This window comes from Lissotriton vulgaris, chromosome 6 (genome assembly GCF_964263255.1).
Source record: "Lissotriton vulgaris chromosome 6, aLisVul1.2, whole genome shotgun sequence".
In the NCBI taxonomy this organism is placed as follows: domain Eukaryota; kingdom Metazoa; phylum Chordata; class Amphibia; order Caudata; family Salamandridae; genus Lissotriton; species Lissotriton vulgaris.
Window position 1 is genome coordinate 1,857,453,870 of NC_141694.1, and position 17,040 is coordinate 1,857,470,909.

A 17,040-nucleotide genomic window follows, 5' to 3' on the forward strand; every position below is an offset into this window, starting at 1 on the left:
GCAGGTGGTTGGGGTGTCTGCAGTGACTGGGACTGGCCTGGATGAATTCTTTGTGCAGGTGTCGCAGGCTGTAAAAGAATACGAAAGGTCAGAAGCAATATCTGTTTGATACTTGTTCCAATTAAAGGAAGTAAGACTCCTGCATCTTTTACTTTTTAATTTCTTTTGTTGTTTTATCATGTTACCTCTCGTTTTAGGTATGCCCTAGAGGCAGCTTCTGCTGATTTGCAGGCCTACGGTTAAATAAAATAATAAAATCTTAAAATATAAATTCTTATAAGGAGACTTGGAGATATTAATTTTTAAAGATTTTAGTGAAAATAGCTCCAAACAAACCACACATTTGCAATGACTGCATATGAAAGCGGTTGGTCAGGAATTAAGTATGGTTTGAGGTGGCCTTGTCTAATGCAACTAGTGGATTATCCTGAACTCTAAAAGGTCAAATAGAGTTTCCAAGTCCTGACGTAGAAAGGGACTTTGTCCCTTTTTAAGAAGAGAAATGCTTTCTGAGCAGTCTGTCGCTGAAATAGTAGCCTCTACTGTGGAACTAAAGGCTAGATACCTGATTCAGAATCAGAGCAGTCGCTTTTTCATAGGTGCTGGGAGCCTAAACTGGGATAAAGTTTCAATTCAATCCGATTCAGTGTAACTGCTGGTAGTATACTTTTTCCTGCAGAACTACCTGAAACTCTGGAGTTAACGTTTTTCGTAGTTTACAAACTTTCTTCTGGTGGCCAAACATCCACAGGAGTACACTTCTAAGGCCCCAGAAGCTATGGGGAAGATGTCAGATTGAGGCCAACGGCAAACTCCAGTCGCCAGTGGTCAGCTGGGTACTTCCCAAAAAAAAGGCCTCTTACAGCTTGTTGTGTAGAAATACTGTGGTTAGTCAACGCACCCAGTGAGTCCACTTTTTTGTCCTGGGTGCAATACAGGACAGAACCAGCCCTTATGAGCTATTCTGTGGCCACAACAGCAGGTTCTGTCCTCGTTTAATCTTTTGTAGTTCCAGTAACTGTTCTGAAGAGGTGCTCTTGGGTGCCAGATTTATGCCTGGTGCCAGCTATTGCTTGGGGATAACTCCTGAGCACTCCTAAAACAATGAGGTAAAAGTTCCTGGAGGGAACCCTACCCGTTGTGGGATTGTGTGCAGTAGGACTAACAGCAGTTCCTGTTAGAACTACTGCAAACAATCCCACAGTACTCTTCACTCTCAAAATCAAAGATGAGGAACCCCTTCCACCCGTGGGCATAGTCTGTGTGCCCACCTAGATGTGTGGCAGGGTAATAAGCAGTCCCCCTTCTGAGGTGGCCACTCAAAACTTATTTTAGGGGTGGCGTACCTGCCACTTGGTTTGTTCAGAATCACTATGGGGACAAAAACTGGGGCTTTCCAGGTGTCGCCTAACAGTGGCTTTTGAGAAGGCAGGTCCCTTTGAATTTAATTATGTTTCTGATACCCACCTCCCCAAAATAATTGTCTCTCTGCCAGGGGAAGAAAACACCTTGCCACTACTGGGCCATTGGCTCTGCTCTGAGGGCAAGGACTGGCTGGACAGTTGCTGGAGAGTTAATGCAATCAGCCTCCATCAGCTTCTGGTAGGGTAAAGGCAACTTTTCAATAGTTACCTTTCCCATAGTTACCTTTCCCATATACTTAATAAAAATCTTACTTTACCATTGGGTTGGGCTTTTACTAAATATAAAAATAAGTATTTGAAAGGGAGTTTTTAGGTGGCACAGGTAAACAGTTAAAGATTAAAGTGTATCATTTGCACTTTGACTTTTCCATATTTGCCAGCTACAGCCTGACCAGGGACAATGTTGTTTTGGGCCTAGTCCATGGATTAACGTGCCATTTCTGTTCCACTATTAAAAATGATGCACTTATGGGCTGCAAGCTGTGCATAACGGTGACTTATTTAGTATTTGAAATCAGTTTTTTTACTTGTCAAAAGAGTGATTAGGACAGGTTGGTACAGTAGGCTTCAAGCTGTTTTCCAGCCAACACAGGGTAGCCCTAAAGCCATTTTTAACTGCTGCTGTAGTGGATGGCACAATGGCACAAGCGGCATTTTACTTTCAATGTCTGGGGTGTATTTCTTCACCATTTACTCGGGCCTTAATAGGAAGGTTAGAGGTGTCAATCCGGCTTTAAGCCAATATCAACATATTTTAGAGGTCAAAGCACATAAACTGTCCGCTGGACAGCAGTGAGTTTAGGTGAGTACCAAAAAAAAGGAAAAACTGGCGAGACCACCCAAAAAGAAGTCACTTTTAAACACTCCTTTCTATTGGCTGTTTTGGTGTATTCTTCCACTTTAGTCGGTATGCATCTCAAAAGAGAACTCTCATCACATGTTTGTTTCAGCTATGTGTACGAAACTTGGTTTTCGTCCCCCTTGTCCCCCCCCCCCCCTGCCCCCCTACTTTCTGTCCCCTTTTTAGCTACTAGATGCTGGTTTAAAAACCCTGACAGTTCCCTGAGGCCTGCTAATCAGACCACCGTGCCAGTGCTCTTTCCTTAAAACAAGGTGCTGTCTTATTGTTTCACAATTGGCGCAGGACTTTAGCACCCCTGCAAGTCCCTAGTAAATGGTACCCCTCGTACCTGGAGCCTAAGTTATAAAAGAGGGTCTGCATATCTTATCCCACCCAAGGGACCCACACACAAATTCCACACAGACTGCCATTGCAGCCTGTGTGACATGGTGCAAACCATGAGTGAAAACCTGACGTGGCACATTCCTGTGTGCCATGCCAAAGTGACTGCATCTAATAGAAGTAAATCACCCCTGCAGCTGTCCTTTGAGCCCTAACACAAAGAGCATTATATGTTATGTGAAGATTGTAGGAAGCTGGCTCTTTATGTGATATATCAAAAATCATATTATACGGTGTAGAGTCCTAGGGTTCCCTTACTAGTGGACAGGGCTTGTTATGCAAGCATGAAATGCTCTATTAGAGGGCAGTGTGGTTGAGCAGCCTTTGGCTTAACACAGAGGAGTGTAAGACATTTGCAGACACACACAGTAATTAATAAATGAGAACACTACTCAAGAAGGAGATCCACACCAACCTATAAAAATATCAAGTATCTTTATATTTGTTTTATGCACCAAAAGCAGTATAATCGGGCAGGTGTGTTTCAGAAATACTCTGGAAAACAGTTGCAGAAGTGCTTAAACACAGTCCAGTATTTACTGTGACGGTCCATGTAGAATGCACGGCCATATCCTGCATCACTGTCCACAATTTAGTATTGTAGGCAGTGGTGGAAATCAGGTGACGGGCAGGACCTTCAGTCAAAGACCGTCACACAGGCTTTTGTCAGTCTTTTGGCAGGGGGCTCTTGGGGTCGGACATTGTTTCTACTCTTTCAGAGCAGAGGTCTTTGGGGTCCCAGGAGCTGAGTGGAACAGGCAGTTTGATTAACTTGCCCAGGGACTCTGGATGCAGGGACATGTGGAAATGTCCGTAACTGGGGACAAGAGAGCTGAAGATGCACCTCGGTCGGTCTGTTGATGAACAGTGGTCATGCCAAGACTGTTTCTGACAAACAGTCGACGCGGCCAAACAGGTGATGAAGAATCACAGGAGTGGGGTAATTTTTAAATAAGTTGTATGTGCTATAGACTGCCCTCTTGCTGGAGCGAAGACTGAAGTGGTCGATGGTGGGATCGGCTGCCAATAAACCTTGGCTGCGGCAAATGGTGTTGAAAGGGACCTCACCTCCTGGAGGTTGTTGGGAGTGAGGTAGGGTCTAGGAACGTCAGTGAGAGCCAGTTTCCACTCTTGGAGTGCTCTTGCCACTTGGCTTTGGGTCACCACCTTAACGGACCCAACGGGTTGCTGCTTCGGACTTGGCCTGTGGCGTGCTGGAGACTGGTTCCACCAATCCAAGGGAGCTCCTGGTTCTCTGTCAAAGTCAGGCAAGCCTCCCGGCTTTCTGAAGTACAGGTGCAGAACTAGACCTCTTTGATGCAGGACTCTGAGACAATTGGCTGGCCAGCAACGTTGCCGCAAAGTCAATCACATGTCCTCTTCTCCTTGCACCTCTTCGGTGTCCTTCTTAGTATGGCAGGATCTGTTTCTCTGGTGCCAGGGGCTCCCATAGATACTGAGTTTAGAGTTGTTAGGGGAGTGCAGTGTAGTAGCCAATGAACTACTGACTCTTGAGGTCACTACACCCCCAATATAGCCACTTTTTGTGGGAAGTAGGCATAACTCTGTCCCAAAATTCCTTGGTATGCCATCACCAAGATTGCTACCTCAAAAAAGTGTGTCCACCTCGCAGTTAGCCCACCTTAGGGGGTCGTACAAGCCTCGAGGTGGAATGCCTACCTGACTAGCTAATATTTCCACCTGTCCAGGTACCTAGGGGGCTCTGGACAGGGGGATGCTTCCTCTCCTGTTAGGGGAGCCTGATTTGCATTCCAAAGGCAGCAGCCGCTTCTTTAAACCTCGCCAGCCCAAGGATGCTAATCAGCAGGTCATCCTGTGGGAGGGGGGTGCAACGCCATCTTCCCCAGACAGGTCTTCGTTCTGTGGCTCCTGAGAGCAAATGCTTACTCTTTAGGAGGTCAGAGCAGCGTCTTGAGTGGCAGGCTGGCAGTAACCAGTCAGCAAGTACACCAGAGGCTTGTAGGTTTTCAGGGGTACCTCTAAGGTGCCATCCCAGTGCATGTATTGGTAAATCTGACACTGACATCAGTGTGGGTTTACCAATACAAGATGTTTGATATTAAACATCCCTATTTTCAGTGAAGCCATTATGTAGCTGGGGGACTTGTTTTCACCAGTTTTCTGCATAGGTTTTAAAATGGCCTCCCTGGTCACTTGTACTGGTAGTAATAGGACTGACCAGCACAGGGGCATATCTGCTCATGTTGGTGTGCCCTCATATGTAATATTATGCACTCTACCTTAGTGCTCTCAGGTCTGCTGCAGGGATGACTTACAAATATTACATGCAGTGTAAGGGACAAGACACGTTTTCTCATTTGTCTGCATCAAGACACGCAGGCTGCAATGGCAGTATTGCACATGCTTGTGAGGGGTCCCTGAGGGTCCTTAAGGACCCTCTTTAGTACTTCAGGCCCTAGGTACCAAGTTACCATTTACTAGGGACTTAGAGAGGGTGCTAAAATGTTTGCCATTTGGGGAACAATTGTTCAGTTTTGGGAAAGAACACTGGGACTGGGGACCTGGTTAGAAAGAACTCAGTGCACTTCAGTCAAAGTTGCATGAGTTACCAGGCAAAAAGTGGGGGGTACTGCAACAAAAACCCATTTTCCTACAAGAACATAGCTGTATGAGCAGATATGCCCCTGTGATGTCTAGTTATATTACTTGATATTGCAAGTGAATAGGGAAGGCATCTTAAGGTATTTACTGGGTGCTGGGAAAATCGTGTTACCCAGCTACATAATGGCGTAGCTGTAACATTTGATGTTTGGTATCAGACACCTCTTATTAATAAACCTACACTGATCCAGTGATGAATTTATTAATACCTGCATCCAGAGGGTACTTTAGAGGTACCCCCTGAACCCTACTAGTCCTCTAGTGTGCTGTCTGATTGGTCCTGTCCAACCTGCCAACACAGACGTGTTTCTGACTCTCTAGGAGGTGAGAGCCCCACTCTCAGAAGTCACAGAAATGCCTGATCTAGTAGGTGTATATACCGCCTCCAGCAGGAAGGTAAGTGAATCAGCACGCCAAGGCAAGAAGCTTCAAAGAGCACACCGCCTTTGACATGCAAACCTGTCTTCCCCCTAGACCTGGAGGATGGCACCCCTGCCCTGAGGCCTATTTGGCACAAGGACATACAGGAAATTAGCTATGCAAGAAAGCCTGTTTAAGCCCCAGGCTAGTCACACCATTCAGTTAGGCTACCTGAAGTAAACATGAAAATTAGGATTTCACCATTTTAGTCGTGGTGAAATTAGGAGCTTGGGGACGGGGCAATGCCCACTCCTCACAGGAATGGGTCATCTAGGGGAAACTAGCCCATTGGCTACTACACTTCACTTCCCTTATTGCCCCTAAATTGAGTATTTAGGTGGCCCCCTGACACCAGGAACTCATATTTGTCTGCCTGTAGAAGAAAGGAGGACAAAGAAGAGACCCCCACGTGAGAACTGAGGAGCAGCCCCTGACTTGGCACCAACCCTGGCTGCCTGCTGCCCCCTGCCTCCGACAATTGCTTGGACCCAGCTCATCCAGAATGCGGTGTCCGCTCCCAAAGCTGTGAAGGAGCTCACCTGGCCAGCAGCATCCCTTGGAGCAGAGGAGCCGCTTCCCTGCACATTTGCAAGCATCAAAAGAAGCAATACAAGAGCCTCTTGAGCGTGACCCCGCAGGGCAAAGCTGCTCTGCACCTGAGCCCTCCAGCCAGAGTTCTTGTGAACTGACAGTGCCCCTAAGGCAGAGACCCTTAAGAGCAAAGTCCCATCTTGGTTTTAGCCCGACTGGCCCCCCGGTCTCCTTCTGCAGCCTCTTTCTGCAGGAAAGCAGATTCTATGAGAGCCTTTTAACTGCCTTGACCGACACCTGAAGAGACCACTGCACCAGAGACCCACAACCTGAGGAGAAGTGTACCAGCAGTGCCCACGGGGTCCTAAGACACTCCACAGCTGAACCCACCTTTGGGTTTGGCCGGACTGTTCCCCCAGTCCTTGCCTGCATCCTGTTTTTGCAGGCTGCCAAAGACCGCAAGTGCCTCCCGCAGTGCAACCCTGCTGGAGAAAGCACCACAGTATACAAGCCCCCTAGCTAGAGTTCCAGTAGGCCAACAGTGTCTTTGCTTGCCAGAGACCCTCAAGGACCGAGCCCCCTTGGGTTCACCTGGACTGGGCCCCTAGTCCTTACTTGTAACCTCTTTTTAAATTCAAATTTGTTTTATTGGTTTCAAAAGCAACATTAGACAATACATTGCAAAGGAGGCTTAGTAGGCATAAAAGGCAATCGAAGCAAAGAAATATGCAGTATCCAGTAAACATGTTTGGTCATTCGCACTTGGTAAAACAATGACGTGGTGCTGAAAGTGCAGACGCTCCTCGCAATGCAGCAATGAAATCGTAAGAAGAAAAGCCCCAACTGTAACACGCTCCCCCAACCTCCCCCCCCTGTTCCCACCCCACCCAGTGTGCCGAACATGTGGGCCAAGCAGAGCCCCAAGTGCGTAGTGGATGATACAATCACTCAGATGAACGTATGGAGTCATGTGCTTTCACGGTAAGTCGTAGAATACGCAGGTATTTAGGGCACGTGATCTCATTGAACTCCTTGAACGGAAGCCACACCTTCTGATAAGAGGCCGTGGATTGTGTAAGCGTGGCATGAATGCGCTCCATGCCCAGGGTTAACCATATTTTATGTAACCAACCCGTGTGAGTAGGTCTGGTGGTGGAACCCCATAGGGATAGGGCATGTTGTGTTGCAGCCTGCATGGCAACCCCCATCTGGCGACCTCAAAGAGATTTCAGGGGAAAGGTGAGTGCGTTGGGTAAGCCCAGAATGGTGTATGCCAGGAATCTGGGGATTTCGGTGTCAAATGTGGAGTCGATGTCATCTAGGACAGCCTCCCAATAGTCTTGGACTTCACGGCTGACAAGGTAGCTGTAAGCTGCGTGAGCGCTTCGTGCGCATTATTGAAATTTGCTATTTTAAACTTTTATTTCCGTTTTACTTGGTTATTTGACCCTGGTTTTAATCGCCCCTTACTTGCACCATAATCGGCCCCCGCACCGCCGTTTGGGCGGGTCTGGTTCTGGGGTGGGTGCCCTGTTCGATTTTGGCCGCCATCTTGGAGTGGGGTGAGTGGATTGAGGCGTCTCTACCTACCAGCGCTTTAGTGCGCATGAGCCGCCTGGGAACACCTATTTAAGGCGAGTCCCTCCTGATACTGCCCCCTGACAAGGTAGCTGTAAGCTGCGTGAGCGCTTCGCGAGCATTATTGAAATTTGCTATTTTAAACTTTTATTTCCGTTTTACTTGGTTATTTGACCCTGGTTTTAATCGCCCCTTACTTGCACCATAATCGGCCCCCGCACCGCCGTTTGGGCGGGTCTGGTTCTGGGGTGGGTGCCCTGTTCGATTTTGGCCGCCATCTTGGAGTGGGGTGAGTGGATTGAGGCGTCTCTACCTACCAGCGCTTTAGTGCGCATGAGCCGCCTGGGAACACCTATTTAAAGCTCCTCCCCTAGCGCAGCCGGAGTCCTGCCAGAGTCCTGCCAGAGTCCTGCCAGAGTCCTGCCAGAGTCCTGCCAGAGTCCTGCCAGAGTCCTGCCAGAGTCCTGCCAGAGTCCTGCCAGAGTCCTGCCAGAGTCCTGCCAGAGTCCTGCCAGAGTCCTGCCAGAGTCCTGCCAGAGTCCTGCCAGAGTCCTGCCAGAGTCCTGCCAGAGTCCTGCCAGAGTCCTGCCAGAGTCCTGCCAGAGTCCTGCCAGAGTCCTGCCAGAGTCCTGCCAGAGTCCTGCCAGAGTCCTGCCAGAGTCCTGCCAGAGTCCTGCCAGAGTCCTGCCAGAGTCCTGCCAGAGTCCTGCCAGAGTCCTGCCAGAGTCCTGCCAGAGTCCTGCCAGAGTCCTGCCAGAGTCCTGCCAGAGTCCTGCCAGAGTCCTGCCAGAGTCCTGCCAGAGTCCTGCCAGAGTCCTGCCAGAGTCCTGCCAGAGTCCTGCCAGAGTCCTGCCAGAGTCCTGCCAGAGTCCTGCCAGAGTCCTGCCAGAGTCCTGCCAGAGTCCTGCCAGAGTCCTGCCAGAGTCCTGCCAGAGTCCTGCCAGAGTCCTGCCAGAGTCCTGCCAGAGTCCTGCCAGAGTCCTGCCAGAGTCCTGCCAGAGTCCTGCCAGAGTCCTGCCAGAGTCCTGCCAGAGTCCTGCCAGAGTCCTGCCAGAGTCCTGCCAGAGTCCTGCCAGAGTCCTGCCAGAGTCCTGCCAGAGTCCTGCCAGAGTCCTGCCAGAGTCCTGCCAGAGTCCTGCCAGAGTCCTGCCAGAGTCCTGCCAGAGTCCTGCCAGAGTCCTGCCAGAGTCCTGCCAGAGTCCTGCCAGAGTCCTGCCAGAGTCCTGCCAGAGTCCTGCCAGAGTCCTGCCAGAGTCCTGCCAGAGTCCTGCGCCCGTCTGCGCCCGTCTGCGCCCGTCTGCGCCCGTCTGCGCCCGTCTGCGCCCGTCTGCGCCCGTCTGCGCCCGTCTGCGCCCGTCTGCGCCCGTCTGCGCCCGTCTGCGCCCGTCTGCGCCCGTCTGCGCCCGTCTGCGCCCGTCTGCGCCCGTCTGCGCCCGTCTGCGCCCGTCTGCGCCCGTCTGCGCCCGTCTGCGCCCGTCTGCGCCCGTCTGCGCCCGTCTGCGCCCGTCTGCGCCCGTCTGCGCCCGTCCGCGCTAAGGACGCGCTGGACGTCGCGGGATTCTGGTTAACGACTAGTATTCCATCTTAGTGCCGCCATGCTGACATATTCGCGGGAGTGCCTGTTTGCTGTCGGTCAGGTAAGCCGTAGTTGTACCCTTCCACCGGTACATCCATTGCGAGGCCCGTACCATTGCCCTTGTAATGGGTGGGCTCTTGACTCTCCGAGTCCTCTCCCTAGAATTAACTCCCCGGCGACCCGCCGCATTACAGATTACCCTTCCTCCTTGCGGATCCTGAACCTGAATGTCAGGTCAACGCTGAAACATTATCAGAACATCTTTGACCTTATTGAGGAGGAAGCTCCGGACATATTTGCCATGACTGAAACCTGGCTTCAGGATGCGGATACTGCTATTTCAAATCTAGCCTGCCCACCCGGCTATTCTATGTACACCTTGAATAGATTGTCCAGAGGTGGGGGTATAGCTTTAGTAGTAAGGTCCACTTATTCCTGTGTCTGGAGTGCCCTAAATATCCCTGGGTGTGAAAGTGCCTTGTTCAAGGTCTCTGTCAGCCCTGAGTTTACGCTTTCCGGGATGGTCGTTTATCGTCCGCCCGGCAGCGATGTGGTGTTTAGAAATGCTTTCCCCCGACATTGTTGGCCCTTTGGTCGCAGACTGTGCCAACTTCTCCATCATGGGTGATTTGAATCTGCATTTCGACACCCTCTCAGGCCTGACAGTGCGCTCCATCTCCTCTGACCTAGAGGCCTTTCAACTTCCCCAGATGGTCTCCCAGCCTACCCATTCGGGGTTGCATATTTTAGATCCCTTGTTTACCAATCTGTCGGGGACTAAAATCACCTCTATCTTACCGGTGGAATGGACAGACCACTTCTTGGTGTCCATTCTTTGCCCTGTCCCAGCCACCCCCTCCATCTCCTCGGCTAGGCGGGTACAGAAGAGGGCCTGGAAGAAACTTAGGTTAGAAGATTTTCATCTTCTTCTACTAGAGGAGCTGCTGGGTCCTTTGACGGATGTAGAAAAGGGGTATGACCTCTTTTGTTCCTGGATCACTAGGGCCTTGGACTCTCTGATACCCATTGTATCGACTAAAATCAACTCTAGAGAGTCGAGTCCCTGGTACGATGGCGCCCTTCGTGCCCTGAAGGGTGCCTGTAGACTGGCTGAGAGGGCCTGGAGGAAGACCTATGGGGCTGATTTAAAAGCTGAATATGCCAGGTCCGTTAAGCTCTACCATCGGGCTATCTGTCGAGCTTGAGCGGCTTTTTAGGCCGCAGAATTCCGGAACAGTACTAATCCGTCAAAAGACATTTTTAAGGCCGTAAAAGATCTCATGGCAAAGCGGACTACCTCTACGACCGTAAGTTCCCTTTCCCACTGTGAATCCCTTGCTTCTTATTTCCTGGGGAAAGTCCACGCTATTTATCGGACATTCCCTAGCATAGGGTCCGGTCGGGAAAGCACCAGTGGGACTCCCCATCAGACTACTCTGCTTGTCTTCCCCCCCCCTTACCTTGGACGGGTTTGATAAACTTGCGTTGCAAGTCAAATCTGGATCCCCATCTGATCCAGTAAGGCCTGCTCTCTTTCGAGATCAGGCTTTTATGGGACGTTCAGTTGTATGTTCCCTTGTTAACCTTTCCTTGGAAACAGGAGTAGTTCCAGCTAAGTGGAAGCAAGCTGTGGTGTCCCCAATTATCAAAAAGCCCTCCCTGGACCCGTCCAAGCCTGAAAGTTATCGCCCCATTTCGTTGCTACCATGGCCAGCTAAGATCAGAGGCCCATGTCAATCTGGCCCTGTCTGAACATCTTGTACGGACCAATGCCCTCGACCCCACACAAAACGCTGACCAGCACGGAGACCGCGTTACTTGTGATGGTGGAACATCTCCGTGCAAGGTTGGATGCTGGTCAAACGGCGGCGCTTATATTGTTAGACCTTAGCGCCGCCTTTGACACGGTAGACCACAGCATCCTCCTGCATTGGCTTGAGGAGACTGGCATTGGCGGTCTGGCGTTGCAATGGTTCCGCTCCTTTCTAGATGACCGCTCATTCTGTGTTGCCATCCCTCCCTTCAAGTCCAATTTCCAACCGCTGGCCATGGGGGTTCCGCAAGGGTCCTCGCTTAGTCCCACGTTGTTCAATCTTTACGTGAGACCGCTGGCTGATGTCGCTAGGCAGTGGGGCCTAACTTTGGTCTCATATGCCGACGACACACAGCTGGCGGTTACTTTCAGCGGGGACGCGGAGATTGAGGCCCCTAGGTTTCAGTCTGGACTGAAGGCGGTGGCCAGCTGGTTGACAGGCAACTGTCTCCAGCTAAATGCCACAAAAACGGAGGTGATGGTTGTCGGTAAGGGAGTGGAGATGTGGGGTGACCAATGGTGGCCTTCAGAGCTGGGACCCACTCCGACCCCGGTACCGGAGGTGAAAAACCTGGAGGTCTGGCTGGATGCGGGCCTTTCCTTTGTAGGGCACACTAAAAAAACTGCGGCCTGTTGTTTTGGATTGCTAAGGGGCTTGAGACCTGTTCTCAAGTTCTTTGACGCCCCGACCAGGCAGCTAGTGATCCAGGCAACTATCATCTCTTGCCTGGATTATGCTAGCTCTTGTCTGGCTGGGGCCAACCAGGCCGAGTTAATCCGTTTGCAGCGGGTTCAGAATGCTGCGGCTAGGGCGATTGTTGGCTGATGGTATTCCCCTCCTGTGCTGAGGGTCAATGATTGTGGGTGTGTTCATGACGAGCTCAGCTCGTCATCAGCCCAGCTCAACCGTGCCTCATGACGAGCTGAGCTCGTCATGAGCATTGAAGGGGTTAAGGAGGGATGTGGGGCGGAACGCGGAGCAGCATGAGGGTTTTTGCCTGGTTTGGGTAGTACAATAAATCTCGGCCGCCAACATGTCTGGAGGAATGGAACTCGGGCCCTCGAAGGAGTTGAAAAGCCGGGTGAGGATCGGAGCCAACAGCTGGCCAAAGGTTTTATAAAACCCGGCTGAGAATCCGTCAGGTCCTTGGGATTTAAGAGGACGGAGACGAGAGATAGCAGCAAGGACTTCATCTAGCCGGATCGGGGCGTCCAATGAATCTACATTGTCTTGAGACAGCTCCGTTACATTCGCCGATTCTAAGTATTTATGAACCTCCTCCGGCGAGACAGAGTCGACCTTGTATAATGAAGCCTAAAACGTCTTGAATGCTTCTGCGATCTGGGTCTCGCCAGCAATGTCCTGACCGGAGTCATCGGTCAGGCTAGTGATTTGGGAGCATTGGGCCTTCGCCCTCAGGGCGCTAGCAAGTAACCAGCCTGTTTTGTTCCCCCCAACATAATAAGAATGGCGGAGGCGTAGAGCGGCAAATTCCGCTCGGTCCGTATCTAGGCTGGCCAGTTGGGCTCTGGCGGACTTCAGTTGTCTCCACACCCTCGGTGCGCCGGTACGGCTATGGACCCTCTCGAGTTCAGAGACACGAGCTGTGAGGTCATCCCTCTTCGCTTTGCGGTCCTTGGCTTCTGCTGCAGCAATGGCAATGAGCTCGCCGCGGGCCACCGCTTTCAAGGCCCCCCATAGGGCGGTCGCAGAGGTCCAGGGAGTGTCGTCAATAGCCAGGTAGTCGGTGAGGCAAGCATGTAGTTGTTTGGTGACTTCCGAGCGCTGTAGGAGGGTCTCACGCATCCGCCATGTCCCAGGGGGGTGGGTGGACCTGGGAACCTGTAGTGTCAGTTCCACAGCGTCGTGGTCAGATAGCGCCGCAGGGGTAATGTTTATGTCTTTGAGGATGGGAAGCAGTTCAGAAGAACCTAAGAAGTGGTCTAACCTGGCATATGTGTGGTGGACTTGAGAGTAGAACGTGAAGTGTGATGTGGTGAGATGAGCGGATCTCCATAGGTCCACTAGGCCTCTGTCGCGTAGCCAGTCTTTACCAGCAGCATATATGGTTCCCGTGTCCCCATACCGACGACCCGATCTGTTCATGTTTGAGTCTATTACTAAGTCGAGGTCCCCCCACCGACAAGCAGAAGTGAGGCAGGGGAATGAAGGGATTCGGAAACAGCCTGTTTCAGAAAGGTTTCCTGACCTGAATTTGCGGCATATAGTGAGGCAATCGTAAAGCGCTGTCCCCCCAGGAGGAAGGTGTGTGCTAGCAATCTGCCTTTAATCTCCCCCATTTTGTCCCCCACGCTGCAGCGGAAGCGCTTAGAGACTAAAATAGCCACCCCTGCCTTCTTTGTTGGGAGCGAGGAAAAGAACTGCTGGGGGAAAGCGCGCAAGCGCATCCTATGCCAATCTTTGGTAAGAGATGGGTTTCTTGCAGTAAGCAAATGTCGGCTCCGGAATTCTCCAGGTATGAGATCACAGCCCTCCGCTTAATCGGATTGTTCAGGCCCTTAACATTAGGAGTTAGTACCTTCAAACTGGACTCCATCGTAGGAAATCACAAAGACCACGAGCTGTGAAAGTGCAATGCCCCTGAAGGAGCTGATGACGATTCGAAAAGCAAGTTAGTCCCGTAGAACTTACCGGCACACTGGGTCCCACCCACGACCCCACCCCCGGTCCCTGTCCCCGCCACCCCCTCACAAACAACCCACTATGGGAGACAAATGCGAAACATAGCAATTCTGCCCCTGGCAAGTCCCTTTTGGCACACTGGTTCCCCCCCGCAACCCCACCCCAACCCCAACAATCCCCCCCCCGTCCCAAAAACCCGTCCTCCGCCTCTCTCCGCCCAGATCCCAACTTGTGGATACCATGTCATAGTCTCAGGCCTACCCAAAGTCAAATCAGACCTGTAGAGTTTCAAAATGGAGGAGAACGTAGCAGTGGCGACTTCTGTGGCCCTCCCGCCCCTTCAAATGTCAAGCAATGAAAGCAAGTTCCCAAACCATATCACCTCAGGATGGAGCCGCTGTTTCTTTGACTACCTCTTGGACAGCCGCTGCGTGCTCCATGGCGACAGTCGCTGGGTCCGGCCGCAGGCGCGACTTAGGCGGGCGTTGTCTCTTTATTTGCTGCCAGCCATCACAGGGATGCTGCGGCGAATCATCTCGGGAGGTGCTCGGGGAGTCATCACCCGCACCCCCATCGTCCGGCAGGTCCAGACCCAGCAGAGCGCAGGTGTCCTGGAGCGAGCGGAGTTGACAGAGTTCCCTCCCACTTGAAAATCAGCCGGAACGGGTGACCCCACGAGTAGGGCACTCCTTTGTCTCTCAAAAAAGTGTTGACCACCCGGAAAGCCTTGCGTTTCTGGAACGTTATCGCTGAGAAGTCTTGGAACAATTCTACTGGGCAATCCCGGAAGCCGAAGGGTTGAGACCTGCGGGCTTCCCTCAAGATCCTTTCCTTCAGGGGAAAATCAGGGAGAAAGGCCAGGATGTCCGGAGGTGGGGCAGGGGCGCGGCGTGCCGAACCGGTTCTGTGTGCCCGGTCTATGCGGATGTTAAAGTCCGCAGGCTCACCAAGAATTTCCTTGAATAGGTCCTGTAGATAAGCAGTAACGCTGTTCCCTTCCGCATTCAATGGCACTCCTCAAACCCGTATGTTCCGTCGGGAAAGATTTTTGAGGTCCTCCGCATATGCTTGGAGGTCCACCTGTTGCTCCCGAAGGCGGAGGATCTCTTGCTGAAGGTGGGTCAATTCTTCACCGCGGGCATGGCTCGACTCCTCCACCGCTGCCACTCTCTCCCCCAGGCCATCCACATCATGGCAAAGTTCTCGCTGTTCGCCGGCCAAGTCCTGTTTCAGGGTTTGCAAATCTTTGCGCAAGGTGTTGAAAAGGGTTTCAAGGAAGGCATTCGTGATAAGGGCCTCCCCACCCTCTCGGACCGGGGTGCCAGCCGCCCCAGATGGCAATGGAGGCGTCTGGGCCTTCTCACTCTTTGCTGCCGCTTTGATTAGCATCTCTGTGATCGGTCGGCCCTCTCTGCGACTTGAGTTAGCCATCTGGGCACGTTCCGGCCAGCCGCAGGGTGCGGGGTACGGTGGAGTTGTCGGTGGCCGGAGGGTGTCCCCGGACGGTAGGATAGTGCAGTTGCGGTGCCCCCAGGTGTGCAGGATGGACAACAGCTGGAAAGATTACTCTCCGCAGGGCGTACGTCTGGTGTGTCCTTATGGAGACCCGGGTTGAAACTGGTCAGGAGAGTAGGTGCGGCGGGGCCAAGGGCCCTTGGTGTCACAGTGCTCCTCAACCCTGAAGGACTCCAAGTACCTGCGTGGGTGGGTCAGCAGCCCTCTTCGCGTAGATATGTCCCCTGCGGTCGCTGCTCATCTGAGTTGTCTGGGTAAGTCCTGGCACGTCCCCGGGCACGGTCCCGGATGAGTCAGGGTGAGGCTGGGGTCGTTGTATGTGGTCTCAGATTGGAGCGTTGGCACAGGCTTTTCTCGACTGGCCTTGTCCGGCGGGGGCCTCCGCCGATTGCCGCTCCCGCGTTCAGTGTAGGCCCGAAGCCGGGGCCTTTATTTCCATGGCAGCCCGTCCGCGCCAACCAGGGCCATCCGCCCCTCACCTTTAATGAGCACACTGTCGGGGTCGCTGCTGCTACTGCCTCCGCCGAGGCGGGCGTGGTTGGGGTCCCCCGACAGGTCTACTAGACCTCCGCAGCCGCAGGGTCACAGACGCCACCGGCTCACCTCCCGCCGATACAGGCCCCCAGCGTCCGCCGTCGAGCAGGCTACTTGTGGGCGTCTTCACAGGCCCGGCCCGATTCTGTTTGCGGCTTCCAGTGTGTTGGGATACAGCTTGGGCTGTGATGCGCGGTCCCCGGGTGGTGCGGTGATGTGGGCTCACCTCGTGGGCCCCGCGGCCGGCCGGGACTCACTCCGATCGCCGCTCCTGCGCCGTGTGTAGGCCCGGAGCCTGGGCCTCAATTTCCGGAGCAGACCGCCCGCGCGGCCTGGCCCCTCGCACACGGCCAACGGGCGCCCTGCAGGGATCCACGTAGCTGCCGCCTCAGCCGAGGCGGAGGGGTGCGGACAGCCTCCCTCCGGTCGGGCTATGAGCTCTCCGGAGCCCCCGCCGGGGCCACACCAGGCAAGGCAGGCCTGTGTTTGCTGCTCGCTAGGCCGCGCGGCTACAGCAGGTCTATCTCGGTGGCCGCCGCAGCCACCAGGGATGGGTCGGTGGATGCCTCTGAGGAGCCCCGCTCAGCGGAGCTTAGTGCCAGTGGTTTGGGGCAACTTGCAGCCTGGGAACGGGGCAAAACAGGTTTCAGGGCCGGGGAACCTAGCGGAACACGACTTCTCAGTCCGCCATCTTGGCCACACCCCTGTAGCCTCTTTTTGACCGGACCGTTCCCCATTGATTTAAACAGGGCACCCAATGCTGAATGTTTCTCTGCACCTGGACGCCCCAGAGCCGACCAAAGTCACCTGTTGGTGCTGCCTTGGACCTTGCTCAATGCTTACCTCAAATCCATGACAGTCCCATGAGTTGCTGTTAAGTACCCTTATGCAGTAAATGTCTCTTTCCCATAGGATGACATTACAGTTTTAACAATACAAATGCCAGTGTATTTCTGTATACCGAAAAACTGTGATAACTCACCAAATGCAAGTGTATTCCTGTATACTTTCAACACAGTGATATCTCAAAACATAGTACTTACCCAATTATGAAGTTCTTGTTGTTAAAGATATATATAACAAAAAGGGATATATTTTTCTAAATTGGTGTGTATCTCC

The 17,040-nt window shown here is 52.6% G+C and overlaps 1 protein-coding gene across 1 annotated transcript in view; it reads left to right on the forward strand.

Moving 5' to 3' along the window:
• The window catches only part of GPN1 (GPN-loop GTPase 1), a 117,131-nt gene that overhangs the window by 76,250 nt on the left and 23,841 nt on the right, over positions 1–17,040 (forward strand). The window contains exon 10 of the mRNA XM_086928181.1: positions 5–87. Coding sequence (XP_086784307.1) covers positions 5–87 — 83 coding nt within the window. The remainder of the gene's footprint in view (positions 1–4; positions 88–17,040) is intronic.